Genomic DNA, 27,489 nt, shown 5'->3' on the forward strand with positions numbered 1-27,489 from the left:
TTTTTTTTTTTTTTGGCTGGGTCGGGTCTTCATTGCTGCACACGTGCTTTCTCTAATTGTGGCGAGTGGGGGCTACTCTTCATTGTGGTGCGTGGGCTTCTCATTGTGGTGGCCTCTCTTGTCGCGGAGCACGGGCTCTATGTGCGCGGGCTTCAGTAGCTGTGGCATGTGGGCTCAGTAGTTGTGGAGCACGGGCTTAGTTGCTCCACAGCATGTGGGATCTTTCCAGACCAGGGCTTGAACCTGTGTCCCCTGTGCTGACAGGCGGATTCTTGACCACTGTGCCACCAGGGAAGTACCTTAATTTCTGTTTTTATTTTTACCATTATCTTCCTTTTGTGTACTGTGGGATTACTTTGTTTTTCTAGCTTCTTTAGTTAATTGCTTAGCACCCCCACCCCTGCCATCTTCGTTTTCTAACAAACACTTTAAAAGCTAAAAAAAATTTTAAGATAGAATTAAAAGCAAAGAAAACCCCAAATCTATCATCACAGCTGTGATTTTTAACACCCCCGCTCAGTAACAAAAGAGACCAAAAAGAAACCTAGCAAAAGTACAGATAAAAAAGTATACAAAAAATAAGTAAGGCTGTAGAAGATTTTAAACAGCACTGTCAACCAACTTGATTTAATTCACATTTATAGAAAATTACAACCAACAACTGCAGAACACATATTCTTTTCAAGTACAAATGGAACATTCAGTAAGACAGGTCATAGGCTGGGCCATAAAATTAATCTCAGTAAATGTCAAAAAACTGAAATTATACAGATGATGTTCTCTGACCACATGGAATTAAGTTAGAAATCAGTAAGATATCTAGACTCTCCCAAACATCTGGGAAATAAACACTCCAAAAACAACATATCAAAAGCTCTGTTCAAGAAGGAGGTGGGACCCAAGCAGAGTTTTGAAAGGCAGGTGGGTTTTGAACCCACAGAAGAGTGATGTCAGGGGCTTAACCACCAAAAAGGCAAGGAGTCAGGGAACGGCAGAACAAGCACACAGAAGACCTTAAGGGAGGCGCTTCTTTTTACTGACGCTCATCATCTAAGTAGCAATTTTAATCTTTTACCCTGTAGACCCAGATAATATGCCTGACATACTCCTATGGGTATAATTCCTAACTCATTAACTCATCCTTTTTCCTCCCACTCATAAAATGTATCTCTTTGCAACACACTTTACAACACACCAGTCGTTATCACACGGAGATCTCAAGCACAGATCTTAACCAATACAAAATGATTTCTTGTTTTCTCCAATTTCTGTTATTTTCTTTAACAGGATGTTTCATTTCATTTAAATAAAAACTCTTTTCATTAAATCATCTTTGATCATCCTCCGTTACTTATCCCATGACTGAAATTTCTGTATTCTTCTGTATTATAAGAATATTTCTTAAAGTGGCAGTAAGATTTCATGAAAAACAAGAAAGCCATACAAAATGTATTAGACTATGGAAAATAACAGGATGCCTTTAAAAAAATGTACATATAATTTTGCATTTTCTTAGTTCATGTACCACAACCCAATACCTAATAAATACAGGGATATAATCTTTTTTTTTTTTTTTTTTTTTTTTGTGGTATGCGGGCCTCACTGTTGTGGCCTCTCCCGTTGTGGAGCACAGGCTCCGGACGCTCAGGCTCAGCGGCCATGGCTCACGGGCCCAGCCGCTCCGCGGCATGTGGGATCCTCCCAGACCGGGGCACGAACCCGTGTCCCCTGCATCGGCAGGCGGACTCCCAACCACTGCGCCACCAGGGAAGCCCCAGGGATATAATCTTTCCAAACAACCTCTTTAAGGATCGGATTGAACTTTAATACCTCTAAGACTCAATAGCTGTATGTTCTCCCACCTCCTGATGTGTTTGAACGCTTAGTATAATTTAATAGTTATGAGAATTACAGTGTTGATCTATCAAGTTCCTATTCGATTACCCTGAATAAACTTTTATTTGAAAAGAGTAGTTTTAAATTGAGAGTAAACAATTTCTTAAAATCATTTTTCAGTTAAGGTCATAGCAAAACATCTGATATAAACAAATTAAATAAGTAATACCTTGAAGGACATAGATATACTAAGTTAAAGTTAGAAAATCCAGAAATAATTTGTAGAGAAAAAAAAAGCTTCAATTTTTTTAAAGCATTAACTAGAAAAGCATTACAAAACTTTAAAAATTGAAATGATTTTATATTAAAAATATTCACTACCAAGAAAAATAGGAAAAATTGTGTGCAATTTTTTTTAAACTCTGAAACTTTCTGATTTAGGGGGAAAAAATCCACAGAGATATAGGATTTAAAAATCATTCCCACGCAAAACTTGAACGTCGTCACCCCCCGCAAAAAAAAAAAAAAAAAAAAAAGATTCAAACTAATCCTATATAAAAATGTAAAGTCTTAATATCATAAACTACTGAATAGCACATTACTTATATGAAAGACACATACATGGAGATTTCCCTTGGGGATGTCATCCATTCTGCTAGCTTTAAATACCATCTAGAACCTGGTGACTCCCAGGTTCTCTCACCAACCTGGATTGCTTCCCTGAATTCAGACTTGTAGACTCAACTGTGGATCTGTCATATCCACCTGGATGTCTAACAGGCACTTCAGCTCCAGATCTTCATCCCCCAACCCATTTCCCCACACCCCGCTCCTCTAGTTTACATTTCAGTAAAAGGCAACGCCATTTTTCCAGTTATTCCCAAAACCCCTTGACTTCCCTCACATCCCACAACCGTCTCATATCGAATATAAGAGCAAATCTAGTCTGTCGTGCCTTCAGGTATTCACAGAATCTGACCCCCTCACCACCACCACACCCTGCGCCAAGCCTTCACCATTCTCATCTAGGGTAGTGCCATCAACGGCCAAGTGGAATCCCCCCTTCCTCCTTTGCTTTCCTTCCGAACGTAGCAGCCAGAGAGATTTTATTAAAGCATAAATCAGGCCCTGTTACTCCTCCCTCAAAATTCTCCCAACACCACATGAGTAAAAGTCAGAATTCTTGAGATGGACAAGGCCACATTCCTCCCCAGGCACCGCCCATTTCATCCCCTACCACTCTCCTTCAGCTCTCTCTGCTGCAGCTACTCTAGGCTTCTCCGTGAACCTGCTAAGCAAGCTCTGCCTAGGGCCCGGAGCGCCCTGGTTCCCCTCTGCCTGAAAGCCATTATTTCCAAGGCTTGCTGCCTCACCTCCCTCCTCAGGCCTTTATTCAAATGCCACCTTCTCAGTGGGGCCTCTCTAGCCACCCTAACGAAAATCACCCCCCTCCAATATTCCCTGCCCCCTTTTCTATGTTATTCTTCTCCTCAGCACCTACCACCACCACCTCATATACTCTATATTTTACTTATTTAGCTTATTTATGGTCTGTCTCCACCGACTAGAATGTAAGTTTAAGGAGGGCAGGGAAGTGTTTTTATTCACTAATGTATCACCTATGACTAAAACACTACCTGGAACATAGTGTGAGCTCAATAAATACTTGCTGAAGAAAGAAGGACACACTAAGGTAAACAGGTTTACTAGTGAATGCTTTCAATCCTGTTTTACCAGCTTTCATAAAAGTGAATTTTCTTAGTCAAGACACCGAAATTTGGAAGGAACATATGGTCCCTGAAATAATATCATGGTTTCCTTTTTTTTCCCCTGTACATACGACCAGCCCTTTGACCCTGAAAGATCCTAGCAAAAAGCTGCCATCTGCCCACTCCTTTCAGATTCACCACCACCATGCAACATTGTTCTTGGCTTCCAGATTCATGTCTGTTCAACGTTGTATGTTATGGCTGTGAGTTTTTTAATCCAATCTATATGGATGTTAACCAACTCTAGAAAGATCAGCCTGTGAGAGATCAAGAACCATTTGTTCCCCTAGAAAAAGTATACCCGAAGTCCAAAGAAATTGATTTGTCTTCAGTAAAACATGATCTAGGCAACTTCTTTCATTAAAAGGTGCTACAGAGAAGTGATTATTTGGTTGGGCTCCCATTAATTTGGTTTTTAAACCCTCATAATTTGGGTATTACAAAATAAAGCAAGTTTATTGTAAAAGGTCTGGAATATCACAAATGCAAAGTAAAAAGTGAAAGTTTTCTGCTGTTCCACCTAAATCCCAATCCCCTAGAGATTAACAACTATGTCAGTCTAAATCCTTCCACACTTTTTTCTGTGCATGTACAAATAAATAGTTAATTTTTGTTTTACAAACTAAGGCCACACCATGCAGACTGATCCCCAAATTGCTTTTTTCCACTTACCATTACATGGACATCTTTCAGTGTTGGTACTTTACAGTATGCTGGCAATAAACATCCTTATATGACTTTCCTTTTTTTTTTTTTTTGCGCACACCCTTATATGACTTCTTGATAGACTTTCTGTAGCAGCAGTTCTAAAACTTTCTTATCTCATGACCACTTTACTCTCTTGAAAATTATATAGGACCCTAAAGTGCTTTTGTTTATACAGGTTATCTCATCAATATTTACCACATTATAAATTTAAACTGAAAAAGTTAAATCATTTATTCATTTGTTCACTGGAAAATAACTTGTTTTCCCCGATTTATACATAATTGTAGGTATTGTTCTTTGAAGCTACACCAAACTCGCTAAGTGGTAGTTTCTTAAAGATTAGTTTTGAGTAGAATCTAAAACTCTATCAATTAATTTTTGTATTCTGTTACATTAAAATCCAATGGTCCATCTTGCACCTTGAATGAATCTTTTTTACCTGTGCCTGATTTTATAACATCATGTGCTGATCATTTAGAAAATATCGGTTCACTGAATTATGTAGATTTTCCAAATAATACATTCCATTATAAGATATCAAAATAGCACATTTGTAAATATTACCACCAATCTCTACATCACAGTAGCAGATACAAGTTATCCAAAATCCTAATTTTCGCTGGAAAGCAAAAATTTTATCAATGACAATAGACACTACCAGTTGTCTTCCTTGAAAGACTCTGTTATACATTTTTTAATCGGAATAACCATAGTTTGTCGGTAAAAATGGTTGTCCATGAAAAAAGCGGCAAGTTCAGCTCTCAACTAACCAGTGCCCAAGCACTCTTCCTACAGACAGCCAGCACACAAAATTACTTCCCCGTTCATTCACAGAAGATTAACTAGATATAAACATAAGAGTCAAGAGTTAGTAAAATTAGTAATTTTTGCTGCTTCACCAGGAACATTCTTAAGTGAAAACCAAAAAAAAAAATGTGTTTTGTTTTTTTTTTTTTTACTATGAGAGCCTGGCAGGAAGAATACAATGGCTACTACAGTCAGTCGCCACAGCCTTGATTCATGCTTAGGAGCCTGCATTACTTTTGCACCAATAGAGCAAAGAGTGCAAATAACGTCTTAGTATTGTGTTAATACAAAAAGTTTTAACCTCTGGACCCCCCGAAGGGGTATAAGGCACATGTAAGGCACTACAGTGTTCTATACCAGGATAGTTTCCTAGAAGTGAGATTACTGGGTCACTGGTATGTACATTTTAAATTCTGATAAGTTTGGCCAAAGCTCTCCAAAAAGTCTGTACCAATTTTCACTAAGGTTGCATGATCATCACTAATTAAAAATGTAAACAATTCACTTTATAAATCCTGAATTTGGGAAGCGCCATATTACTGTATTTGCCTGTCTAAAACCAATGCTAAAATATCACTAATGTTTCAAGGCAAAGTAAAATCCAAGTACTCAGATTATTGAGATGACGATTTCCGTTAAGAAAATCAACCTCAACTGTCAAATGCAAGTTCACTGAATAGAGAACTTTGTTCACTGTAGTCACCCATTGTTAAGGGTATTTGTGACTGAATTTCAAAGTATATGCTACTTGCACACGTCCTACATTTGCTTATAGGGTGAGTGGGCTCAGCTGATATTTTAATGTAAAGTACACAGTCTGAAAAATGTCAGGCTGTGACAGTACAAACAGGACCCTAATTAATTGGTGCATGGCTGTCCCCTGTCCCAGACATCAGCCCAAGTTGACCCTTAGCTTTAAAACTTCACACAGAATTACTGGACGTGACCAGTATAATACGTACTGTCAGCGCTCAAATGCCAGTGACGTTCATAAAAATGTCAAAGACCACCTTTCTTGTCCCAAATGTCATATGAAACAGGGAGAGAGGAGGAGGAAAAAGCTCCATCCATGGCAAAGGAATACTCCTGGGGTAAGGTGAAATAACTAGAAGCTGGGGATCCTCAATTCACAAGGAGTGCTGCCTCCCCCGCCTCGACTGCTCTCACATAGCTCCAAAGTGAGTATTTTCAAGTTCTACTTATGACTGAAATGGTCAAGAATATTAGTGTCAACTAGGACCTGTGGTTTTTAACTTTGAGGGGAGCACAACCCCTTTGAGGATATGGTAAAAGCTCCCTGTAGATAAAGCAGTAAAAGATCCACGCACCGCAGGGGAAGGAAGAGCCCATGCGTTGGATCAGAGCAGAACCGTGGCCTATGGATCCTGAGAAGCCACTTAAATCCAACCTCCTCAGGAAGGTGGAATAGTAAAATGGCGTGTCCAAGGTCAACAGTGAGTTAGAAGGGGAATCGGGCAAGAAATAAGCAACTCAAAGGGATTTTGAATAAAGCCATCCAGTGTCACCAAGTAACTTTTTCTTAACACAAAGGAAGTTCCACCAGAAACTAAGAGATAACTACAGAAAGTAAAACTGGAAAGAACCGACACAAGTGTTGTGGTTCAAAAGTTCCTTAGGCATCCCGAAGCTGAAAAGAGGACCAGAAAGCGTGAAAAGCACTCACCATGTTCCACAAAAACATTGCAGTGTGGACCCCCATGCCTCGATGATTCTTTCTTCCCTGCTCCTTTGATAAAGTGCAGGGCAGGCAAACTTGGCCTTCTCTGGTCCCCAAGAACTTTTCCAGGCTGCTGCCCCATAAAGTAACGATAGGCACCCCTTTCCAGAAGAGGGTTCAAGATCTTTCAGAATGATCAGTGAGCTTAGAAGGAAAATGATCTATATGTGGGATTTCACATTCACCGCATCTCCACAAGTCAGTAATTGAGGTCAATCACAAGACATCTTCCATAATGAAAGGAAGCGAAGATTTTAGGTTGACATATGTAAACAGAGGAGTTCAGATTATATTCGCAGTTTATCAATTCGAAGTAATGTAATTGCGATGGGATCCCAAAGTTTCTTGATTTTAAGTGTCTTTTACTGGCTGAGTTAAGTTTCTTCCCTTTCAAGGAGAAAAACCTAAACAAACATATTCACAGGGTATGCTGTACAAGGGTCAGTAAGGCTAAAGTCATGTCGATTTCCACACATCAAGGAAACGTTGATTGTGTTTGGATGCTCCTCCAGAACTTTTCCTGGGGAAGTCACCCAAGCCCTATCTTGGTGTCTTCGTCTTCCGACAAATTTCCTGCTGCACTAGCTGCCGCTCCTGCTTCTCTACCCTGCTCTCCGGAAAAGGACACGGGTCACCCCGACTTCAGCGAGAGCTGGCTCTCCACTCAGACGAGAAGGAATGCATTGCCAGCAACTTTTAGGTCCGCTTTTTAAAAGGCCTGTGAAACCAGTCCAAGCTTTTCCTTTGCATTAAAGTTTTTGGCTGGGCTGAGACTAAGGGGGCCGTAGGTGACATTGGAAAAAGTCAGGGCATTAGAGGCTCACGGGAGCAACCTGGGGGGAAGGGGAGGCCCCTTGACAGCAGGGACGGGATTTGAATGGGGGGCTCCGAGGCCAAACCTGGGGCCGGGAGTCGGAGCAAGGAGAGGCTCGGGGGCAAGAGGGAGGCTGCCGGGGCGAGGCACGGGCGGCTTACTCCGGGGGCGACGCTCCTCCACGCCTCAGGAAACGGGGTGTCCCAGGTCTGGGGAAAGAGACCACCCCGAGGGTCCCAGAGCCGGGGCGGGGCTGTAAGGGACGAAGGACTCTCGCGGCCCCGAAGGCGGGTCGCGGGCGGAGCGGGGGAGGAGGCCCGGCCGCCTCAGCTGCTCCGAGCCTGGGGGTCTCTGCCCGAAACACCCCCTCCCCCGGCCCCGGCCGTTACTACGGCCGCCGCCGCCAGGCAGTCACATCCCCCGGGCTCCGTCGCAGGACCCGACCTCCCCCCGCAGATAGGGGCCGTGGACAACGGAAGGGCTCCTCAGCCGCAGGACCCGGGAACCGGCTCCGGCTCCAGCGCTGTTCAGGGACGGTCACCGACCCCCTCGGCCGCCATGATGGATTACGAGCCGCTGACAACGAGGCCAGGCCCCGCCTCTGGCCCCGCCCCCGGTGACGTCCGGTGCGCGCCGCGAGGTGACGGAACCCTCCCCGCGCCGCTTTCTGGGACGCCGCCGCACCTTCGGCTCTAGTCTCCCTGCCCTCCGGAGCCCAGCCCCGCACGACCTGTTAAATGTGGTTTTTCCGAGCGCAAGGTGAGTGGTAAGGCAGCTCCCGCCTCCCCTGTACTGCCATTGGTCTCCGAGAATCCGGGTCAGATCACTCTCCTGCATCCCATTGGCCGGTAGGGACAGTACGGCTAGAGCCCCCAGCCAACCACTTTCGGCGTGGCTCGCAGGGCGTGCTGTGGGAGTTGCGGTCCTGCGGCGCCAGCCCCTGTCAGCGCTCGCCGGGGACTTGTCTTCTACTCCCAGCTCCTGAGCTTCGGTCCCGCCCTCCTGGGAGCCGGTGGACTCTATCAGGCCTCGCGTAGGGCTTGGCCGATGGCTCCCCGGAGCGGGTAGTTAAGACCGGCGAGGAACCAAAGCAAGGGGAAATCTGCGGATTGGATTTCCCCAGAACTGGAGTTGGATTACTTCCTTGAGCCTCTTTAGGAGAGAAAATTTAGCTCGCTTCTGGAAACCGAGGTATTTGGTGACTTCACCGCCGCCCCTCACCCCCATCTTCCACCTTTACTCCAAGAAGCATAAATATTAGAACTAGCGAAAAATAGACAACTGGAAAGCGTCCGACATTCTGCTAACGAATTCTTTCTTTGGAGTATCAGGAAGCTCACCCATTAAAGAAACAGCATTTAAGAACCTTTTGGAGGCAAAACCAAACCCAATCTTAGATGTTTGGGTGAGAAGGAACCTTTGAGATTAATCTTAAATTCATACAGTGATGTATGTTAACTTCTGGGGGGGAAAGATTAAACAATCTAATTTAAGAGGTGTACACATATTTACATGAAAACATGTTAGCCGAGATTGTTGAGTAGGCCGATGACAGAGCTAGCCGATGACCCGGACACACCAAACCCACACCTGCCATAACCCATTTTATGCAACTGAAATGTACCCTTTTCCCCAGTTCTTCACTCCATGTCTCCCCAGGGCAGTGCACCTACCTTCCCCGGATAGACCCATTTCTAAGGGGATCCACTCATCACAACACCTAGTCTATACTATGCTGTTATGCTTTTCATAAACTGTATTCTCATTTAATCCTCACTCTAGCCCAGTGAGGCATGGATTGCTATCCCCCATATATACAGATGGGGAAACCGAGATGTGACTTACTCAAGGTCACTGGCCTAGTGATGTGACAAAGTCACTATTTGAGCCCAGACTGATATTGCTCCAAAGCCCGTGATTTTCCCACTGTACCATTCAGTATCAAGTAACTGTTGACTTAATGTCAGACAGTTGATTTTTTAGAAGTTGCTACTGACAGTAGGGGGAAACCAGTTGCATTACAGGTGCTGTACACTCAGTTACTGAGTTGTGTATTTTAGAAATACTTTTGCTGGATTGGGAAATGGTGCTAATTTTATAGACATTGGCTTGAAGAAAAAAATAGTCGCTTGGAGGTACTGAATGTGAAGCATATGAAAATGTGTGCCCAAATTTAGAAGTGGAATTTATATTTAGATGTTAATGGGTTAGCTTTGCTCTATCACTAAATAGTCTGGCTGACAGACTTGGTCCTGGCTTGTAGATCACTCTTCAAACTTAAACAACTTTGTTCCCTTTAACTCACCCATTCTTATCCTGATTATCACCCTAATCTTTCTCTTTGAATTTTGCTTTTTATTCCTATTAATGCTTTAATCATTTCTACACATCTTCATTCTCCTCTCTAGTTTAGCTTAAATTTGAGCAATCAAATCAGAACTCTTACTAACCCACACTTCTTAAACTAATAATTCATTCACAAGCATTGTTGAGCCCCTGTGTACCACTGTCCTAGGTGCTGGGATAAAATCGAGTGGGGGACACAAATGGATTCATCCTTGTCCTCCCAGAGCAGACACGGGAGGGACAGGCAATAAGTAAAATGAGTAAAATCCAAACAAAGTATTGGTCTCAATGCTGGAAATAAAATTTCTGGACCCCATAACCTTTCACAATCAGTCCAACCCATTCTCTAAAGGGCTGATTTATGACACCTCTCTAGAGCTTAAACCTACTGATTCATAGTTGCTAATGAGCTTTAATGAAGTCACTTTAATTCTGTGAATGGCTTTCATTTATAAATGGGGGTCATATCAAACTTTACAAGGTTATCATGAGGATCAAATGGGATCTTGTTTCCCACAAAGATTGAGACTATGCTTCCTAAAGTCTGGGTAGAAGCCAACAGCACTAGTTTTAGGTGAACCCCAAGCCCAGACTGTAATATTTTCTTCCACAAATGCACTAACACTGTAGAATGATACTCTAAAGGACTTAAAACTAGAATCCTGAGCCCAGCAAATGCCTGACAGTCAGAAGTAAATAAATATTGCCAAATTTGAATAAATCCCTTTAAGCTCATATATTCTATTAAAAGTGATTCAGTTCAGTCTAATTTTGTCCTCATGTTTATAAAGCAAAGCAACCCACAAGTCGCTACAGGGATTCAGTACCAGTGTAAAAACTTAAGCTTTTTTTAAAAAAAAAAAAAAAAAAAAAAAACACCTACTGGAATTACACTTAACAAGGGCACCCTCTAGTGGGCCACAGAAAGTGGATAATCACCAAAAAGTGCTTTCAGACCTTTATATATTTCCACTTAGTAGGTAATCACTATTCAGAATGTACTGAATGAACAGCAGAGGCTGGCAGCTTGGGAGACCAAGTGAGAAAGATAAACTTTCAACGAACCTCCATATGGTCTTGGTCAAAACCAACCCAAACCAGGGATGCAGGCTCCCATCATTCCCCATTCCCTTCTCTTAAGAGGCACACAACCTGGAATGTGTTTCAGAAACAAGGGAGCAAATCCAAAGTTGCAACAACAGTATTCAGTTGTCTGCAAACTCCTCAAAACAGGTGATACACTTGGGATAGGAAAAAAAAAAAAAAGAGAGATAAAATTTGTCTGAATAATGTTATAAAGACATACAATTTAACAAGAAAGAGCTGAGCTATATTTCAAAACTGTCAAATGCTCCACCTTACTCCTGAAACTGTCCTAGGTTTAAATTTTACTAGGTGACTCGAGTAGTGAGGTCTCTGTCAGAAGAATTCCTACCTCCCAAGCCGTCCTTCAACTGTACTCAGCTCCCAAATATTACACAGAACACAAGAACAGAAACAGTGATGCCACATTTATAAATACAAAAAAATAGTTCACCAAATAGCACTCTCACATACTGACTTTAAAAGAATGTGTCCCAAAACCCAAATCAGGGCATCATTTTTAGATAGTCATCCGAAAAACAATGCAGACATTCTAGCCCTTCCCACTGAGAACTTCAACATCTTGTTTTTACCTTTTAATCCTGAATAATTGAAAAGTTAATGTATTACTCCTTCAATTGCAGGAGGAAAACACCTTTTCTTTTCCCATCTCCATTTTTCTCACTTTGTTTTCATGTTTATCAGAGTACCCAAAACATTCATTCTCTTTTATCAATAATTCAACTTCTTACAAATCATCCTTGAAGGCAGGACAGATTAAGGCAGCCTGGCGGGAATATACTCGCATCTATCACCAGGAGGAACATGCAATGGGAAATAAGATTCCAACCAAGCCAAAGGCTGCTTGGTCGCTTTATTCTTCCACTTGATTCTTGGGTTAACTTTACCAACTATATTCTTCAGTGCTGTACTCGCACTGTAGAAGAGGTGGGAATGGAGGCCAAAACAGACAATGTGGGGGTCAGGGAGGCCATGTTTTTTATACAGGCAATTTCATAGGGCATTGTGCCTGGTGAATTGAGTACAGGACAAAAGATTCCTTGTATTATTCCAGGATAGGAGTCCACTCGGCTGGAACACTGAGTGCTTTTAAGGCCTGAAACTACCCCTAGTACCAAAACTCTGTGGGCAATCCAAAGGGCCGGCAGTGCTGTTCACCTTCCCCCAGGCTTTGCCTTAAAACAGGAGAAAGCAGGTCTTCAGGGTGGAGGCCGCCCCTTGTAGGTAAAGTGATGAGCTCCCCAGGTCTTCACTGAGCTGCACACGGGGACCACCAAGCAAACTGTTCACTTTCAAGGACTGCTCTGGTCAGGTACACACAGTCCTGTCCTTCAGATGCTTCTCCTTATCCCTCCTGTTCTAAAAGCCTCTGGCGTGTTTCCATCACAATTTCCTCCATTATTTCTGGCTTTAAGATGTCTTTGATCTGAAAAAGAAAGGAAAAAAGGTACTTGTTCAATCAATAAGCACACCATCAAGCCAATCCAAATGCAGAAACCAAGCATGGTTAACATGAACCTTCTGTTTTCTTTTCATGTATCGGAGGCTAAGTATTTGCAAGATATGATCTGCTAGAACCAGCTTAATAAATCAGCAAGATTCTATGGGATATAGCTGACAACAAAGATGTTACTCTGGCAGTCACTAGAAAGACAGCTAAAGCTTGGGATGGGCAAGATGAAGTCCAGGGGGTTGCTGTTGTAAATTAGCCCCATCTGGCACCTCCAAACGCCCACAAATCCTTACACTGACATTAGACGTTGAGAATACTACTAGCATCTCGGCGAAAGCTCTCCAGACACTCAACAAGGCTGTCCACCAGATCAGTTCACACCGATGGACATGGTTAAGGTATGTGGGAGACGTGCTTGCTGTCTGAGGAAACATGGAGCAGATGACACTTAAGGCTGCTCACAGATCAAAAGGAAAAGGGAAGCCCCGGGTAGAGTACCTGATGTGGAAGGGATGCTTCATAGCAATACAGGATACTGGTATCATACAGCATCATTCTCTGAGTTGCCAGCGAGACGATGCAGTTCCGAAGCCGGGAGATCACCTCTCGATCAGCAAGGGAGACAGGCTACCAGGGGATGCCAAGGGGAAGGGGAGGGAAATAGAATCAGGACCAAAAGAAGCAAATGGTTACAGCAAATCCCAGGAATCATTTATAACTGAGGCAGTAGCACTCTGGGACTCCAAACCAATCAAACAGCTAGCTCCAAGGGAGATTAAAAAGGACAGCTTCTTCAGTGGCTCTTAGGCTATTACCCTGCAACTCTGCCATCTCTGCCGACAAAGATCAAACCAGGCGCTGATTTCATCTCTTCAGAACAAGAGAGGGCGACACAATGTTTCGACGGAAATTCAAACCAACTCAAACTATAGCAATGCGGCAGATAGAGAGCGTGCCCACCTGCCACAGAAGCACAGCACCGACTAAGTGCCACTCCATCCCAACAGTGACAATGGCGTTTACTCACCTCCAGGTTTGCAGTGAAGCCCCCTGCATCCTCTTCTTTGTGCTCAGGTGTTGGGTAGATCCAGATGAAGCCGTTGTTGCCCAGAATCACTGAGGCACCGCATGGCAAGTCATGGAAGTGAGTCTTCTGCCGTTTCACCAGGGAGGGGGAGACCTGAACCAAAACGCCCTGACCTAGCTAAAAAAAGTATATCGTAAATTAAGTCACTGTAGGATCGTCAGTGAGGTAACTTAAAAGCAGAGTACAGGATGTGTCCTAGTTAGCCTGGAATCAGGGTCCTTCCTGTTGATAACTGCCCCTACGTGCACATACATAGTAAATACAGAGAACACTTCCGGATGCATTAAGTTGTTTACACATCCCAACAGAAGGTAACTTTCCATCTCTTCTCTACCATTTATTTTCCTTTGCAGTCGTCTTCATATTCTAATCCAGGGCTGGTGCCACAGCTGTTAGAGAAGCTGGAGCCAATGAGGACGTGGGCTCGAGCCTCCTGTGGGTCGAGGAGCACTATTCTGTGCCACCTTGACCTCAACCACCCATCCTGCCCACGAGATACGCCACTGGACAAGGCGACTGGCCTAGGGCTGGGTGCAAATCCATCCCTGGTCCTGGCAGGTCAGCTCAAGCCCCACATCCCGCTGAGGGGGCGTCTATTACAGGACCCGGGCCCGCGAAGGTCAGCACATACAGTGCAGCTGTTTCCTCTCCTACTTCAAGGATGTGAGCATGATTGGCTGTAGCCACTCCACTGAGGAGAGAGGTTTTTGTTCCACCCAGAAAATGAGAACGTCCACCCAGAGAAAGGCAAGAGACTGATAAATCATAATTTGTTTTGGAAGTATGCCATCATTAAAAAAATAAATAGCCTCCAAACTGTCACCTTATATTAGAAAAGCGGTAAAATTTCATTTAGAGGCTCAAGTGACAAGCCCATCTTTCCTAACAATAATATCCATTTTATTGACTGGACATGTGTCTAAGGGCTGAGGCCATCCTACTTCATCAGTCCATGACCTCCCTTTGTTCTCAGCACAAATGCAATGCAAAGCTGCCACGCCCCTTGGGAGAGAGCAGAGACAGCAGGGCTGCAGGGCCTGGGGTCCAGGCTCATAGGGGCTCTTCTGCCAGAACAATCTCCATAGAAAAAGGGTTAGGGTTGTCATCCTTTATGATGCTACTGGCCCTTGACTGTGTGAATCAGTGTGTAGGATGCGGGCCTGTTAAGGCTTGACTTCTGGGGGGCTTTAGGTCAGAATTCCAGAGAGCACTTGGGATTGGGAAATGGATTTGAAGTCTCAGTCAACAAATGAGAACAGCCAGAGCCCAACTTACTTTCCCATATTTGAGACTCCTCGTGTGTAGAGAGACAGCTCCATCAGAGAACACTGCCTGGACCTCAGCCTGGCCGGGTGATGAAGGAACAAACACTTTCACGTCACCTGCGTCCCTGGCTCCCCCCTCCATCCTTTCCTCTAATGGCCAAGAGTCCCGCGCAAAGTCGTAGACGGACCCGAGGTCACACTGCTGTGACCTAACCTCTCCCCCTTGGCTGTCATGAATACTGACATGAACACCACCTTTTCTACTCCCTCAGATAAAAGTTAACATCACAGGTGGGGTTAATGGAGGACTCTGGGAGGGCTCACACCAAGGAGTACTTCCCAGAACTTCTGCTGCCAGTGTCCTTGTCCTCACTGTGAGACACAGCCACCCCCCGCTTCTACAGGAGACCCTCCAACACTAGCAGATTGAGATAGCCTCATCCACCAGAGGGCAGACAGCAGAAGCAAGAAGAACTACAATCCTGCAGTCTGTGGAACAAAAACCACATTCACAGAAAGACAGACAAGATGAAAAGGCAGAGGGCAATGTACCAGATTAAGGAACAAGATAAAACCCCAGAAAACCAACTAAATGAAGTAGAGATAGGCAACCTTCCAGAAAAAGAATTCAGAATAATGATAGTGAAGATGATCCAAGACCTTGGAAAAAGAATGGAGGCAAAGATCGAGAAGATGCAAGAAATGTTTAACAAAGACCTAAGAATTAAAAAACAAACAGAGATGAATACAGTAACTGAAATGAAAACTACACTAGAAGGAATCAACAGAAGAATAACTGAGGCAGAAGAACGGATAAGTGACCTGGAAGACAGAATGGTGGAATTCACTGCTGTGGAACAGAATAAAGAAAGAAGAATGAAAAGAAATGAAAACAGCCTAAGAGACCTCTGGGACAGCCTAAGAGACCTCTGGGACAACATTGCACCAACACTCACATTATAGGGGTCCCAGAAGGAGAAGAGAGAGAGAAAGGACCAAGAAAATATTTGAGGAGATGATAGTTGAAAACTTCCCTAACATGGGAAAGGAAATAGCCACCCAAGTCCAGGACGCGCAGAGAGTCTCAGGCAGGATAAACCCAAGGAGAAACACACTGAGACACAGTAATCAAATTGGCAAAAATTAAAGACAAAGAAAAATTCTTGAAAGCAGCAAGGGAAAAATGACAAATAACATATAAGGGAACTCCCATAAGGTTAACAGCTGATTTCTCAGCAGAAACTCTACAAGCCAGAAGGGAGTGGCACGACATACTTAAAGTGGTGAAAGGGAAGAACCTACAACCAAGATTACTCTACCCAGCAAGGTTCTCACTCAGATTCAATGGAGAAATCAAAGCTAAGAGAATTCAGCACCACCAAACCAGCTCTACAACAAATGCTAAAGGAACTTCTCTAAGTGGGAAACATAAGAGAAGAAAAGGACCTACAAAAACAAACCCAAAACAATTAAGAAAATGGTAATAGGAACATACATATCGATAATTACCTTAAACGTGAACAGATTAAATGCTCCAACGAAAAGACACAGGCTTGCTGAATGGATACCAAAACAAGACCCATATATATGCTGTCTACAAGAGACCCACCTCAGACCTAGGGATTCATACAGACTGAAAGTGAGGGGATGGAAAAAGATATTCCATGCAACTGGAAATCAAAAGAAAGCTGGACTAGCGATACTCATATCAGATAAAATAGACTTTAAAATAAAGAATGTTACAAGAGACAAGGAAGGACACTACATAATCATCAAGAGAGCAACCCAAGAAGAAGATACAACAATTATAAACATATATGCACCCAACACAGGAGCACCTCAATACATAAGGCAACTGCTAACAGCTATAAAAGAAGAAATCAACAGTAGCACAATAATACTGGGGGACTTTAACACCTCACTTACACCAATGGACAGATCATCCAGACAGAAAATTAATAAGGAAGCATAAGCTTTAAATGACACAATAGACCAGATAGATTTAATTGATATTTATAGGACATTCCATCCATAAACAGCAGATTACACTTTCTTCTCAAGTGTGCACGGAACATTCTCCAGGATAGATCACATCTTGGGTCACAAATGAAGCCTCAGTAAATTTAAGAAAATTGAAATCGTATCAAGCATCTTTTCCGACCACAATGCTATGAGATTAGAAATCAATTACAGGAAAAAAACACAAACACATGGAGGCTAAACAATATGTTACTAAATAACCAAGAGATCACTGAAGAAATCAAAGAGAAAATCAAAAAATACCTAGAGACAAATAACAATGAAAACATGACAATCCAAAACCTATGGGATGCAGCAAAAGCAGTTCTAAGAGGGAAGTTTATAGCAATACAATCCTAACTCAAGAAACAAGAAAAATCTCAAATAAATAATCTAACCTTACACCTAAAGGATCTAGAGAAAGAAGAACAAACAAAACCCAAAGTTAGCAGAAGGAAAGAAATCATAAAGATCAGAGCAGAAATAAATGAAATAGGAACAAAGAAAACAATAGCAAAGATCAATAAAACTAAAAGCTGGTTCTTTGAGAAGATAAACAAAATTGATAAACCATTAGCCAGACTCATCAAGAAAAAGAGGGAGAGGACTCAAATCAATAAAATTAGAAATGAAAAAGGAGAAATTACAACACGCACCGCAGAAATACAAAGCAACCTAAGAGACTGCTACAAGCAACTCTATGCCAATAAAATGGACAACCTGGAAGAAATGGACAAATTCTTAGAAAGGTATAGCCTTCCAAGACTGAACCAGGAAGAAACAGAAAATATGAACAGACCAATCACAAGTAATGAAATTGAGACTATGATTAAAAATCTTCCAACAAACAAAAGTCCAGGACCAAATGGCTTCACAGGTAAATCCTATCAAACATTTACAGAAGAGCTTACACCCATCCTTCTCAAACTCTTCCAAAAAACTGCAGAGGAAGGAACACTCCCAAACTCATTTTATGAGGCCACCATCACCCTGATACCAAAACCAGACAAAGATACTACAAAAAAAGAAAATTACAGACCAATATCACTCATGAATATAGATGCAAAAATCCTCAACAAAATACTAGCAAACAGAATCCAACAACACATTAAAAGGATCATACACCATGATCAAGTGGGATTTATCCCAGGAATGCAAGGATTCTTCAATATACACGAATCAATCAATGTGATACACCATATTAACAGATTGAAGAAAAACCACATGACTATCTCAATAGATGCAGCAAAAGCTTTCGACAAAATTCAACACCCATTTATGATTAAAAACTCTCCAGAAAGTGGGCATAGAGGGAACCTACCACAACATAATAAAGGCCGTATACAACAAACCCACAGCAAACACCATTCTCAATGGTGAAAAACTGAAGGCATTTCCTCTAAGATCAGGAACAAGAGAAGGATGTCCACTCTCACCACTATTATTCAACATAATTTTGAATGTCCTAGCCACAACAATCAGAGAAGAAAAAGAAATTAAAGGAATACAAATTGGAAAAGAAGAAGTAAAACTGTCACTGTTTCCAGATGCCACGATACTATACATAGAGAATCCTAAAGATGCCACTGGAAAACTGCTAGAGCTAATCAATGAATTTGGTAAAGTTGCAGGATACAAAATTAATGCACAGAAATCTCTTGCATTCCTATACACTAATGATGAAAAATCTGAAAGAGAAATTAAGGAAACACTCCCATTTACCATTGAAAAAGAATAAAATACCTAGGAATAAACCTACCTAGGGAGACAAAAGATCTGTATGCAGAAAAGTATAAGACACTGATAAGAGATTAAAGATATACAAACAGATAGAGAGATATACCATGTTCTTGGATTGGAAGAATCAATATTGTGAAAATGACTATACTACCCAAGGCAATCTACAGATTCAATGCAATCCCTATCAAATTACCAATGGCATTTTTTACAGAACTAGCACAAAAAGTCTTAAAATTTGTATGGAGACACAAAACACCCCGAATAGCCAAAGCGGTCTTGAGGGAAAAAAACAGAGCTGGAGGAATCAGACTCCCTGACTTCAGACTATACTACAAAGCTACAGTAATCAAGACAATATGGTACTGGCACAAAAACGGAAATATAAATCAATGAAACAGTATAGAAAGCCCAGAGATAAACCCACGCACCTATGGTCAACTAATCTATGACAAAGGAGGCAAGGATATACAATGGAGAAAAGACAGTCTCTTCAATAAGTGGTGCTGGGAAAACTGGACAGCTACATGTAAAAGAATGAAATCAGAACACTCCCTAACACCATACACAAACATGAACTCAAAATGGATTGAAGACCTAAATGTAAAACCGGACGCTATAAAACTCTTAGAGCAAAACATAGGAAGAACAATCTTTGACATAAATCACAGCAAGATCTTTTTTGATCCACCTCCTAGAGTAATGGAAATAAAAACAAAAATAAACAAATGGTACCTAATGAAACTTAAAAGCTTTTGCACAGCAAAGGAAACTACAAACAAGATGAAAAGACAACCCTCAGAATGGGAGAAAATATTTGCAAACGAATCAACGGACAAAGGATTAATCTCCAAAATATATAAAAAGCTCATGCAGCTCAGTATTAAAAAAACAAACAACCCAATCCAAATATGGGCAGAAGACCTAAACAGACATTTCTCCAAAGAAGACATACAGATGGCCAAGAAGCACATGAAAAGCTGCTCAACATCACTAATTATTAGAGAAATGCAAATCAAAAATACAATAAGATATCACCTCACACCAGTTAGAATGGGCATCATCAGAAAATCTACAAACAAATGCTGAGAGGGTGTGCAGAAAAGGGAACCCTCTTGCACTGTTGGTGGGAATGTAAATTGATACAGCCACTATGGAGAACAGTATGGAGCTTCCTTAAAAAACTAAAAATAGAACTACCATATGACCCAGCTACTGGGCATATACCCAGAGAAAAACATAATTCAAAAAGACACGTGCACCCCAATGTTCATTGCAGCACTATTTATAATAGCCAGGACATGGAAGCAACCTAAGTGTCCATCGACAGATGAATGGGTAAAGAAGATGTGGTACATCTATACAATGGAACATTACTCAGCTATAAAAAGGAACGAAATTGGGTCATTTGTAGAGACGTGGATGGATCTAGAGACTGTCATACAGAGTGAAGTAAGTCAGAAAGAGAAAAACAAATATATTAACGCATATATGTGCAACCTAGAAAAATGGTACAGATGAACCGGTTTGCAGGGCAGAAATTGAGACACGGATGTAGAGAACACATGTATGGACACCAAGGGGGGGATGTGGCGGGGTGGGGGTGGGGGTGGAGGTGTGATGAATTGGGCGATTGGGATTGACATGTATACACTGATGTGTATAAAATGTATGACTAATAAGAACCTGCTGTATAAAAAATAAAATAAAATTCAAAAATTTAAATAAATAAACAAAAATATAGATCAGTGGCTTTCAAACTTTTCCTTATACAACCCACAGTAAGAAGCATATATTACTCAGAGTACATGTATGTGTGTTTGTGTAAGCAACTGAAACAAAAAGTTTTACCAAACAATATCTTTCTTATAGTTTCATTAAAAAAAAAAAGTTAACATCACTAAGAAAATTTGAGCTAGCTTAAATCAAGGGCCACCGTAAGTTACAAGACCCAAAGACATGACTGAGTAGCAGCAGGTCTGAACAAGAGTTGGAGGGTCAGCTGGGTTAAGGAGACAGAGAAAGCCTGTAGCAGAGCCCTTCACACTCAGTCAAGGACTCAGATCCCTGCCGGGATTACATGTTTCTCGTGTGGGAGACCTACAGTTTAAGCCCCAATTGCCAGCTCCACAGCAAACATAAAGATGCTGGAATGCAAGGTACAGGATACACTGATAAGGTCCCCTTCCTGCAAGAAACCTCTCATCGCCAGCTCATCTTCTGCAGATCTTCTCCTCTGAAATACACAAAGAGATGGCCACATTATGGAAGTCAGATCCTAAAGGAAGATCTCTCTCCATCCATCTCTTCTTTCTCTTTCACTTCCTCCCAAGATCTCTGAAGGCAGCCACAATGTTCACACACCAGAGTAGGTAACCTGTACCACTGAAGGAAGACAAAGTGACAACCACTGCTTTCCACCTTACAGACCTTCCCACGGCTCCTCTTCTCCTTCCTCTGAATAATATTCAAACTCCTTACGTGATATTCAAAACCCTCCCAATCCAGACCAGGCCCCTTTTCTGCGCTTACCTTCTGTGGCGGCCCTCCACGCTAGAGCAGGACCGGACTACCTCCAGCTTGACTGTATCTTTGCTCACACATTTCCCTTTATCTCAGATTCCCTGAACTCATCATTAAAATTCTACCCATCCTTCAAGGATCAACTCCAACACTCATCTTTCCTATGAGCTTCTCTCTGGGAACTTAATCACGCCTTTTGTACAACCACACGCTTGTTTATTCTTGGACTGCCGGGTATTCAGACCAGTTATCTCATATCCCCTGCTAGTCTACGCTCTTTCAGGAACTCAGTCGTGCCTCCTGGATCTTGGCATTCTCCAGAGAGCCTAGCACAGTGAGCCTCTCTATAGATAGATGCTGGCCTGAAGGTAAAGCTGAACCACTGCATTTTATAAAAGGAGGCAGCTTAGGTCCTGTGGTTGTCTGCAATAATCAAATGCCACTCAATTAATGAAAAGCTAATCTAAACACAACTTTTCAAGGAACCCTTTCACTGAGCAAAGCTGATACACACAGAAAAGGAAAATTATTAGCACCATGCATCTGAGAGCTTCTCTCAACTCTCTTTTGGGATCCCTCCCCGTGGACATTCCAGATCCTACCATATACCACTTGCTGCCTAAGTTGGGAGGCCTGGGCCAAGTGAAAAGCCTATGTGTACATCAAGGCAGCAAACCTCACAGCAGACAAACAGGAGGAAAAGTGGCAACCTCAGGGTAAAGCAAAGTTCTCTGGTGGAGCAAAGGACCCCAGAGCTCTCACCAGCAAACTACACAGTCCCAGCCGGAGACCCTTACCAGCTCTCCTCCGGGAAGGTTCATGGATGAGAGAAGCAAGACTGAATCCAGCCTGGAGTTGGTCTCCACCTTCCACCTCTTCTGTTGAACCTACAAACAAAGAAACCCCACACCTGGACACATACGCCAGGGGCCAGAGCTCACACTGTGAATGACCAATAATTCCAAATGTAACGAACTGTTTACATCAAAGGTCACATGAGAGCCAAACACAACGAACGCCTAGTTCGCATAAATGCATGTAGAATGACTATGCCAGTCATTAGATCACCCGCCTGCTTTTACTTTGTAAAAACCCAGCAGACAGACTTTACCTCTGTGATTCTCCCCACTACAATGTCTCCCACTTCACCATTATATCTGAAAGATAAAACAGACGGTCCTCCATCAGTGAAGACTTCATTACAAGACCAAGTTACCATTTGAGATTTCAGTTAAACAGGGATGAAGGCCTTGATGAGGCACCACATTTAGTAAATTCACATAACTATGCTGTTTGGACTTATTCTCAGGAACTGATAACTTCAAATATCCTGTATGTATAAAGTCTCCATTAAGAGAGGGTGATGCAAGGGGGAAGAGATATGGGAACATATGTATATGTATAACTGATTCACTTTGTTGTAAAGGAAAAACGAACACACTATTGTAAAACAGTTATACTCCAATAAAGATGTTTAAAAAATAAATAAATAAATAAATAAAGTCTCCATTAACTAACTATTCTTAAACCATTTATTGCAAATAGTTCATTAAGCCTGAAACCACTATTTTGTTAATTACATGAAAATGAGGGACTTCCTCTGCTGTCCAGTGGTTAAGACTCTGCCTTCCAATGCAGGAGGCGCAGGTTCGATCCCTGGTCGGGGAACTAAGATCCCACATGCCGTGAGGTGCGGCCAAAAACTTAAAACAATAAATAAATAAATAAAAAGAAAATGATAAGCATGGAATCTTTTCTGGTGGGCTCTGGAACACAGACGGGTTCTGCATCAGCCAGAGGAGGAGAAAGGAAACTGAGACAGGACACTGCCCAAACCAGTCTGCTCACTGCCCCCCCCCACCCACTGGCTGCCTATCTCAGGCCCCTTTGCTAGTTCCTCATCCCAATTCTAACGATGACGTGTTCCATGCCGAAGGCGCAGTCCTTGGACCTCTTCTCTTTTCAGCCCGTAATCACTTGGTGAGCTCATCCAGCCTAATGGCTTTAAATACCACTGATGAGTATACCACTCCCCTCAATTCCAGACTCTAGTCAACTGCTGGCTACCCAGCACCTCCATTTACGTGACTAATAGGAATTTGCAAAAGTAACACACCTACAACAAAGCTTTCCAGCAGCCCCCTTCACTCCCCCATAGCAAACTGAAACTCTCCCAGTTGTCACGAGCTCAGGAAATGGCAACTCCACCCCTCCAGTTGCTCAAGCCACAATCCTTGGAGGAATCCTTGATCTCTCTCAGTCTCTCGCTCTCTGTCTCTCTCTTTCATGCTCCAGGACAAGTCCAGCAGCAGATCCTACTACCTCTACCTTTACAATATAGGCAGAAAATAAAAGGCATCCACATTGGAAAGGAAGAATATCTCTTCTCACAGACATGATCCTATATATAGAAAATGCCAAAGAATATAAAACCCAACACATTTTCATGATTAAAAAAACACTCAGAACACAAAACATACTCAAAACAGTACATTAATCTGTCTCCCTAACCCTGTCCCTATCCCTCCACCTCCCCGGCCACCCACAGCAGCCAGAGTGTTTTTATTAAAACAGAAGTCAGGGGCTTCCCTGGTGGCACGGTGGTTGAGAGTCCGCCTGCCGATGCAGGGGACACGGGTTCGTGCCCCAGTCTGGGAAGATCCCACATGCCGCGGAGCGGCTGGGCCCGTGAGCCATGGCCGCCGAGCCTGCGCGTCCGGAGCCTGTGCTCCGCAACGGGAGAGGCCACAACAGGGAGAGGCCACAACAGTGAGAGGCCCGTGTACGGCAAAAAAAAAAAAAAAAAAAAAAAAGTCAGATCATGTCCCTCCTCCGCTCCAACTCCTCCAGTGGCTTCCTAGATAACACAAAGTGCAAGTCGAAAATGTTTACTGTGGCTCCTAATGTTTATTGTGGCCACCTCCTCCAGTGGCTTCCTAGATTACACAAAGTGCAAGTCGAAAATGTTTACTGTGGCTACAGATGTTTATTGTGGCCACCTCCTCCAGTGGCTTCCTAGATTACACAAAGTGCAAGTCGAAAATGTTTATTGTGGCTACAAGGCAGATGGACTGCCCACCTCACCTCTCTGCCTGCATCTACTCCTGCCCCTCGCCTGCTCACTCTGTTCCAACCCCACTGGCCTACATTCTGGGGCTAACCTTCATTGAGCCCTTCTAGGTAGGAGGCTCTGTGTAAGTACTTTACATGCACTGTTTCAATGAATTCCAATGAAAATCCCACAAGGTAGGTCATGCTAGGTCTCATTTTGCAGGGGAGGGAACCAAAGTCTGGAGAGGTCAGGAAACACAGGGAAACCTCTGAAGCCCGTGCTTACCTGTAGCCATCTATACCCTTCCTATAACCACGTTCCCCAAACCCCAGACCTACAGAACGATACAGCAGGCCGGGATGGAGGTGGAGGGTATGTCGTGGCAGAAAAGACCTGGCCGTGCAACTCGGATGCCACAAGAGAATACACACCTTTTGTTCTCACCTGGTTTTCAAAGCTTTCACACAGACCAACTTGTTTACTCTTTCCACAGAGCCAGCCACAGATGCAATGAGCTTCTCTTCCCCCATATAGGTCCCATGGCCCCTGTTGCAACAGGAAGATACAAAGAATACCAGGGTAACACTTGAGGTGACCTCTCGCATCAAGACCAATGTGTTCCTCAAACCTAACAGACTCCTCCCGCCTTAAAGGCAGACTTTGGCCCTGGTTGCCACCTCTTCCCAAAACATCCCTTCTTTGGACAGCTACATGGACATCTCCCTCACTCTACTCAAGTCTACTCAAATGTCACTTTGTCCACCAGGCCTTCCTCGACCATCCCATTTATAATAGTCACCCACCCTGCTGCTGCCACCACTACCATATCCCAACTACGCTCCACTCACCCTGCTTGGCTTTTCATTTCTTCTATTGCATTTATTGCCAAACATCCTGAATAATGTATTTGCTTGTGTGCTTCCTGTTTCATCTGTCTCTCCCAAATGGAATATAAACTTCACCAGGACATTGATTTCCACTTTGTTCACTGTGTACCCCAAGCACACATATATTGAATGCATGAATAAAGGACTGAATCTTAAGATTTCCTGGGATCCAACAACCCCAAACTAAGAGGTTAAAGGGCAACGGTATAAATGCTGTACCTCTCCTGTATGTACAAGTGTACCACCACCCCCCCCAAAAAAAGGCTGAGATAACCACTAGTGTTTCTCTATGATGGTGACAGAACAGTGAGTTTTGCTTCTTTTCGTAATCATTACCTAATCTAATCCTCACAACCTTATCGAATAGTTAATGTTATTATCACTAGTTTACAGATGAGGAAACTGACCTCGGAGAGACGGTACAGCCTATAATAGTGATGGCAGCAGGACTGGAACTCCAGCTGTCCAACTCGAGAGCCTGCCCTCTTAACGACAACATACGGTACTGCCCTCAGATTCCAAGGTGGATATTTGGGTACATATAACCATGTATTTGTACGCCCTAAGCCCAAACAACGACTCGTTCCAAAACCGTAACCCCTGGCTAGAAGACGACGCTGAGGGATAAAGGGGCCAAGTCAAAAACTTCCACCGTCTCCCCACCGAAAACTGTTAAGAGGCCCCAGCTCCTAACCCACCCCAGTTTTCCAAGTCCTCAAAGAGGAAGGATCAGAATCTGGGCCTCAGGCAGAGGACCCACGAGTCGCGGCCACCGGGGGTCAAGAGAGGAAGGTTTCGGGAGACTGGGGCAAATGCAGACAAGGACACACAAGATGCAGGGGGTAAGAAGTCCGAAGCCTAGAAAACTAGGCGACTGAGATGCTCAGCAGATGTGCCCCGGTACCACGGGAACTTAGATGCAAGGGAGCACAGGCCCGGGTTTCACGTGGAGAGCAATGTAGCCGCCCCTTGTGGCCCAGGGTCCCCCACGTCCCCACGTACCGCATGAAGCCTGTATCCGTGGTGATCGTGTCCCCCGGCACTACCAGGTGTTTTTTCGTCTCACGGCCCAGGCTCTCGCTAAGAGGCTTGCGAGCAACGGGAAGCCTCATCTCCATCGCCATCTTGACGCCAATAGCCTGCGCAGGCGCAGCCCGACGCGGACTCGCAATATCCGCCTCCGCACTTCCCTCCCTTCGCTCTTAGGGGCGGGGAAGGGCGGGGCCTCAGAGCAACCGCCAATGGGAACTCACGGTCTGGCTGCCATATTGACTATTGTCAACCCTTAGGTTAACATGAAGGAAAGGAAGGAGTCGAGTTGCCATTTTTATTATTGGCAAGGCTGACTTTGTGGAGGAATAAAAATCTCACGTTGTATGATGTATTGACTTTTCACCAAAACTCTCTTGTACTCGTCATCCCAGTTATTGTTTTACAGGGTTAGAGATAATTGAGAAATGGGCCTCAGAGTTTCCTTCCAACTCTAAGCTGCTAAAATCTAATTTTGGAAGGACTTCCCTTGTGGCACAGTGTTTAAGAATCCACCTGCCTAATGCAGGGGGACGCAGGTTTGAGCCCTCGTCCTGGAAGATCCCACATGCCTCAGAGCAACTAAGCCCATGTGTCACAACTACTGAGCCCGTGTGTTGCAATTACTGAAGCCCGTGAACCTAGAGCCTGTGCTCCGCAACAGAGAAGCCGCCGCAATGAGAAGCCCGCGCACAACAATGAAGCTAGTTGGAATTAGAGAAAGCCGGCGGGCAGCAACGAAGACCCAACATGGGCCAAAAATAAATTAATTGATTAATTTTTAAGCAGTCCTTATCTTTAGAAAAAGAAAATCTAATTTGGGGGGTATGAGATTGCCCAGGAGGATCAGGAGGTGGGATATACAGAAAACACCATTTGGACAGAGAGAAGAGCCCCTTTTCACACTGTTACTAGTGGCCCCTGTGTTCTACGTACTGCTGCCTCGTGGGCGCTGGTTCAGCACCAACCATCACCTACACCCCCAAACAATGCTCCAGGTGCTGTTTCCATTCTTTCTTAAGTGAGCTGATTTCCCTAGTATTTCTTTTGAAAAAACAAGGAACCATCTAAGAAGACATTCAAACCTTGCCAGAAGGGTGTATTTGGCAGGGAGGACAAATGCACACATAATACGAAGATCTTCGCTTGGATTTGCTCATACAGTGAATTGAGCCAGGAGCTGTTCTAAGGGTTCCGTGATGAACAGATAGATGGATGTGTGGCTTTATCTCTGGGCCGGGAGCATTTCCCTTGTTTCTCTCCCTGCTTCCCACTACCCTCTCTTCCTCACCTTTCCCCTGCATGGTTTATAGCA

General features: G+C 43.4%; 3 protein-coding genes across 6 annotated transcripts in view; all 3 read right to left on the reverse strand.

The window, feature by feature from the left end:
• Positions 1-7,659, reverse strand: part of ABL1 (ABL proto-oncogene 1, non-receptor tyrosine kinase) — a 133,732-nt gene extending 126,073 nt beyond the window's left edge. For all 4 annotated transcript variants that reach the window (XM_059072529.2, XM_059072527.2, XM_067040466.1 and 1 more), the window contains exon 1: positions 6,805-7,659. In XM_059072529.2, the coding sequence (XP_058928512.1) occupies positions 6,805-6,940 (136 nt within the window). In that variant the 5' untranslated portion in view covers positions 6,941-7,659. The remainder of the gene's footprint in view (positions 1-6,804) is intronic.
• On the reverse strand, positions 7,555-7,653 carry LOC131761625 (uncharacterized). Its single transcript, XM_067040488.1, has one exon. The coding sequence runs from the start codon at positions 7,651-7,653 to the stop codon at positions 7,555-7,557; it is 99 nt and encodes a 32-aa protein (XP_066896589.1).
• A 3,855-nt stretch (positions 7,660-11,514) lies between the features above and the next one.
• EXOSC2 (exosome component 2) lies at positions 11,515-26,343 on the reverse strand. The gene is made up of 9 exons (XM_059072537.2): positions 26,148-26,343; positions 24,703-24,804; positions 22,318-22,363; positions 22,004-22,093; positions 20,854-20,919; positions 14,938-15,006; positions 13,603-13,779; positions 13,074-13,202; positions 11,515-12,548 (listed from the first exon to the last, which is right to left on the reverse strand). The coding sequence occupies exons 1-9, from the start codon at positions 26,267-26,269 to the stop codon at positions 12,468-12,470; spliced, it is 882 nt and encodes a 293-aa protein (XP_058928520.1). The 5' UTR covers positions 26,270-26,343; the 3' UTR covers positions 11,515-12,467.
• Positions 26,344-27,489: the final 1,146 nt, after the last annotated feature.

The sequence above is a fragment of the Kogia breviceps genome, chromosome 8, assembly GCF_026419965.1.
Source record: "Kogia breviceps isolate mKogBre1 chromosome 8, mKogBre1 haplotype 1, whole genome shotgun sequence".
Classification (NCBI taxonomy): Eukaryota; Metazoa; Chordata; class Mammalia; order Artiodactyla; family Physeteridae; genus Kogia; species Kogia breviceps.